Source organism: Myotis lucifugus, unplaced genomic scaffold (genome assembly GCF_000147115.1).
Source record: "Myotis lucifugus unplaced genomic scaffold, Myoluc2.0 scaffold_2690, whole genome shotgun sequence".
Taxonomy (NCBI): domain Eukaryota; kingdom Metazoa; phylum Chordata; class Mammalia; order Chiroptera; family Vespertilionidae; genus Myotis; species Myotis lucifugus.
This window is the reverse complement of record NW_005873738.1, coordinates 1-5,497: the sequence shown is the minus strand read 5'-3', so window position 1 is coordinate 5,497 and position 5,497 is coordinate 1. Positions and strand designations below refer to the sequence as shown.

Sequence of the window (5,497 nt, the reverse complement as noted above, 5' to 3'; positions counted from 1 at the left end):
AGAATGATGAAGAGTAAAGCTAGAGTGGTCTCGTCTACCACCCGCTGATCCCTGGATGGCTTTGTTCTTCAAAGAAGGTCATGAATGCACCTGGACAGGCGTGCAAACGGTCGAGAGAGATACACACGGAAAATGAGATCGCCCCCCACCTCCTCTGCTCGGCCCATAGACGACGACGGAAGGACTGTTTTAGAATCCCTTCCGGACACGGGGTGTGCTTTCCTACAGGACGTGAGCATCACACACATGCACACGCACATGCACACACATGCACGCACATGGACGCAGACGCGCACGCACATGGACACACACACACACACACATGGACGCACACGCAGACACGCACGCACGCACATGGATGCACACGCAGACACGCACACGCACATGGACGCACACGCAGACACACACGCACATGGACGCACACGCAGACACGCACACACACGCACATGGACGCACGCAGACACACACACACACACGCAGAGACACACACACACGCACACACTATTTACAAACACAATGCTAACCCTTGGCTGAGCCTTGCTTGCTATGTGAGCCTAGAAAATTCCTGTCAGCACATCCACTCTAACCTGTCCTGTTCCTCACCAATTTAACAGCAATGACATATTTGGACGTTTTGCTTTTTTTGCTGGTTTGTTTAATCATCACAAGCAGCGCTGGGGGAAAAACATGTTTAAACAAACACCTTTTTGGTGGAAAAAAGTCCTTTACAGTGATGGAGTGTGAGCCTTAGCCACCGCTTGGATGCTGTATAAATGCGCAGCTGTATTGTGCGAATGTGATGGGTGGGAACGGGTGATAGCAGAATTATTTCTAACAGGTTCCCCGGCATCGCTAACTGCTAATGTACATACACTGACCCACACGTAGGTGACGTAAGGAACGCCGAGGTCACAGATGGCCAGGGGCTGGGTCTCTAAACGCACACGCAGGACGCGTTAACCACCTTAGATGCCGCTGCCCTGGCCCCCGGAGGCCTGGAGGCGGGGGTTCCCGCGCTCAGGGCCAGGCTCCTGTTCCGCCTCCTCAGCTGCCCGTTCCCCCGCGGCCACAGGTCCGGCTCCCTCACAGACAGAACCTGGACGCTCGCCATGTCTATTTAAGTCTCCCTCTGACGGACTTTCCTTTTGAGAATTTGGGGGGAAAAATGTTTTTCTAAAGGAGGCATGAAAAAAGAGGAGAAAGGCAGTATTTTCAGTACAGAAATACAAAAACAACTGTAGCAAATGTTGCTATAATTTTTTAGGACATATAATCAGCGTCCTATAATTAGGGTAGATGATCTGGTGGGAATAGATGTTGCTTCCCAGTCTCCTACCCTCTCCCTGCCCCCACCCCAGCGAAGCCACCCTGGTCGGAGTCCAGCCCCAGCCCCGGAAGGGAGGAGGACGGGGGGTAGCACTCCACTCCAGTCTGGCCGGGCTGTCGGGGTTCCCTGGACGTGGTCAGGGCTGCACTGCGAACCCCAGGAGCCGTCCCCAGCAGGTGGTCACATCTGGCAGAACCTCTGGGTCAGCCTCCGAAGGTGTTCTCTGCTCTCATGATGGACACAGGCTGACCGACCCAGTTTGGACCGAGAGCACAGAGTGGCCTCAGAACCGGAGACGGAGGGGCGGGGGAGAGGGGACAGACGCAGGTCCTGGCTCGCGGGCGCCGGGGACCGAATGTGCCGGACGGAGCTCCGGCCGAGCTCATCGCTGTGCTCAGCCACACCCCGGGAGACCCTCCGGCCCCTCAGTCACTCATCCCTCACCGAGGACAGTGTCCACTGAGTGACACACCGTCCGCGTAGCCCGATCTCCACAGGGCGCCACTGCCAGCCCTGAAGCGATGCGTTGGTGCTCACGTCGGAAACGGTACCACCGGTGATAGCGCAGCACAGAGATTCCCGCAGGAAGGTCTGAGGGATGTGCTTTGAAAGGGATTTGCTTCGGCCTCAGGCTTGACCACTGGCCCGTGGCCCATCAGGAGCGTTTGTTTTCATTTAGCTTTTTGTCCCTAAACGTAAACGCTTTTGCCTGTCACCTGAGCCAGAAGATACGTAAGTAAGAGTAGCACGAAGCTTCGAGAAGAACAGCAGCACTCACCTGTCTGCTTTACCAACATCCCCCGACAGGTCGACCAACATCAACTTTTACGAAGTCTCGGATGGGCATGTTCCTTCCACGGTGCGCACCTTCGATGACATCGGCCCCAAATTCGCCTTCTCCGTTAAGGTTGGTGAGCCTGCCCCGCAGGCGGGCATCGGGAGGGAGGAGGAGCAGAAGGAGAAGTTGAGATGTGCTAGTGGCTCTCACACTTGAGTGGACATCAGGTCGCCCGGGGGACTTGTTAGAATGTGGTCACGGGGCTCCGTCCTCAGAGCTTCCCGTCTAGGGTGGGTCTGAAACTATTTCTAGCAAGTTCCCTCCCAGGTCACAGAATGCTGCTGGTCCAGCTGCCACCCTGAGAGTCACTGAGATGACCCCGGGGGTGGGGGTGGGGGGGTAAACACGGGGCACTGTGCATGGTTGTGTGTCCTGGGTGCGGGCTAAGGGGTGTATTTCAAAAGAAACTTTTCAACATTAATCAACAGAATGTTGATATAACGGCTTGGTGCGGGCAGAGTCTCTGGGACGGCATTCGCGTGCCTTCTATCCGAGGAGCTCACCGTCTGTGTACAACTATGTTTTGTAGTCATGCTGGGCAGTATCTAGAAATATGTGTAAGTCCAGTTCTGTGGTCGGCTGGTATGAGCAGTTATTAATCTAAAGGTTGTTGTCAGTTGTATAAAGAGAAATTAACTTGCTAAAGCAGCTATTTTAACCATGGAGAAACCGTGGAAAGTAAGGGCATTCGCCCTCCACCCTGAGTCTGTGCAGTTTTCTTTGGTTCATCTCTGACCAGCCCGTTGCATGGCTGCAGCCCTGCAGTTCGGTGATTCCTAAAAAAAGTCTTTCGAAGAGCCTTGTTTGGGATGCAGGTGCTGGGAGGCAGGCGTACGAGTGGCATCCGGCCACGGCCTCCGTCACGAGACGTTGAGTCCGTTAGCAGTCACAGCAGAACAGCACGCGTGGGGAGCGTCGACAGCGTCGGCCTGTGGGTCCCGTGCCTTAGCCGCGCTGACCATTTAATCCCAGAGCAGCACGAGGGTGTTACTCCTGTGGGTCTTACCACGTTTACCTCCGGGAGGGCGTGCGACCGGCCACATGACCGGCGCCCCGCCTGTGAGGACAGGTGTGAAACCGTGTCCTTCCATCCCCATAGGTGACCACCGGCAGCATCCCCGTGAGCATGGCCTCCGTCCGCATCCGCCTCCCCCAGCTCACCACCGACAAGAACCCGCTCCTGTACCTGATGGGCGTGCACACGAGCCAGGTGAGGGCGGCCCGAGCGCCAGAGCGACGTGCGCCCTCGGGGTGGGCCTCGCCGGGTGGGTGGCCCCCCTGACAGGTGTGGACGGAGACTGAGAAGGTGCCCTCTCCTCCTGACGTCCATCTCGTATCAGCAGCGGGTGCTGTGGTGAGAAAGCGAATGTCAGTGTGGACGGCAGAGGCTCTTCCTGAGGCCCTTCCTGGGCGGGGAGGGGGGGTCCCCCCGCAGCGCCCTGGCCACAGAGGTCGGCTGGCCGGGGGTGGGCGGTCAAGCCCCCACAGGAGGCAGGTCATTGTTAGCGGCTGCCCTGCACCCTGTCAGCCCGGCCGAGTCCTGCTCCGCCCGGCTGCTCTGGTCCGTCCCTGTGTCGCGGTCTGAGGAAGGCGATGCCCAGACCCCGGGCACTTGAGTGGCGTCTCTGTGGCTCTGGCCGCAGCACCTGCTCGTCTTCAAGGCCCAGTGGTCCTCACAGCCGGGCTGAGAGCGCAACTCGGACCGACATGGCCAGCGCTTAGCTGCGCTGATGTCACTCGGGGTGCGCAGGGGACGACAGGAAATCAAAACCCTAAAGGGCTCCACAGCAGAGAGCCCTGCGTTACACTCAGGCTATTCTTTGTGTGTTTTTTTAATATATTTTTATTGATTTCAGAGAGGAAGGGAGAGGGAGAGAGAGAGATAGAAACATCCATGATGAGAAAGAATCATGGATCGGCTGCCTCCTGCATGCCCCCTACTGGGGATCGAGCCCACAACCTGGACATGTGCCCTGACTGGGAATCGAACCCTGACCACCTGGTTCATGGGTCGGTGCTCAACCACTGAGCCACGCCGGCCGGGCAACTCCGTCTGTTGTTGTTGCGAATTTATCTCCTCGCAGGTGGGAGCCAGCAGCCCCACCGAGTCAGGCAGGACCATGTGAGCTCGGGGTGACGTTCGTGAGGCTGAGAAGTGGGCCCAGGTGGGCAGTGAGGCCAGCCTGCCCGCCCCCCCAGCCCTGACCTGTGACAGTAGGAGCCTCACAGGCTGAGGGACCCCACAAACCGCGTGGCCTCCTAGACTGACGTGCTGCCCCCCTGCAGGCCGGCGACATCAGCTGCAGTGCCGACGTGGACCCGCTGAAAATAGGACAGACTCCGGCTTCTGTGTCTTTCAAGAGCGAGAATTTCCGGCACCTCAAAGACCTGGTGAGGATGGACTTGTGCGGGCAGTTCCCTCGGGGAGTCCTTGTCGGAGTCGCCTGGAAATGAAGCACTCCCCCCACCACAACCCCACCCCGACCCCTGACCCCTGCCCTCGAATGTCATAGGTTTCCCGTGTGCCTTTCTCAGCCAGGATGAATCAAGGGGTAGAAACGCACACCCAAGTCAAGATGAAGTTGTTTATGGGGTGATGGGGGTGGACAGGGAGGGAGGAGGGAGCAGTGGCTCCCTGTTTCCGTGGTTCGAGTGTAATCACAGCAACACGTGGTTGACGTCTGATAGCTGAACGTTCCCAGTAGAAGCTCGTCTCAGGGTTTGCCGACACGCTAGCCCCTCAGCGTGTCCTCCCTTCCGTGAAAACGGTTTGATTGTGTCAAAGTGACGGTTGCTACGTGGGAACAACATAAACCGAACATGACGACTCAGAAAACCACAAGAAACGGCAGTTCTCAGAAGCAGAGCAGCTGGGCACTCGTGTGACGAGCAGCCGCCGCCACGCCCTCAGCGTTAGTGCACACGTGGACACGTGTGTGCGCTGCTACGTGCATGTCCTAGGCTAGTGATGGCGAACCTTTTGAGCTCGGCGTGTCAGCATTTTGAAAAACCCTAACTTAACTCTGGTGCCGTGTCACATAGAGAAATTTTTTTATATTTGCAACCATAGTAAAACAAAGACTTATATTTTTGATATTTATTTTATATATTTGAATGCCATTTAACAAAGAAAAATCAACCAAAAAATGAGTTCGCATGTCACCTCTGACACGCGTGTCATAGGTTCGCCATCACTGTCATAGGCCATGTGACTGTCACAGGCTTTTTAAAATAGACCATGTTTTAGAGCAGCTTTAGGTTCCCCGCAAAGCTGAATGGAAAGTACAGACTCTCCCGTGCACCCCTGGCCCCCACATCGCACAGCTTCCCCG

General features: G+C 56.5%; 1 protein-coding gene across 1 annotated transcript in view; it reads left to right on the top strand.

Annotated features, from left to right (window-relative positions):
• LOC102433768 (integrin alpha-2-like) overlaps window positions 1-5,239 on the top strand; it is a gene marked incomplete at its 5' end in the record, with an annotated part of 20,650 nt that extends 15,411 nt beyond the window's left edge. The window contains 4 exons of the mRNA XM_006108572.3: window positions 2,135-2,234; window positions 3,265-3,375; window positions 4,452-4,556; window positions 4,871-5,239. Of these exons, the coding sequence (XP_006108634.3) occupies window positions 2,135-2,234; window positions 3,265-3,375; window positions 4,452-4,556; window positions 4,871-4,939 (385 nt within the window). The remainder of the gene's footprint in view (window positions 1-2,134; window positions 2,235-3,264; window positions 3,376-4,451; window positions 4,557-4,870) is intronic.
• Between the last annotated feature and the right edge of the window lie 258 nt (window positions 5,240-5,497).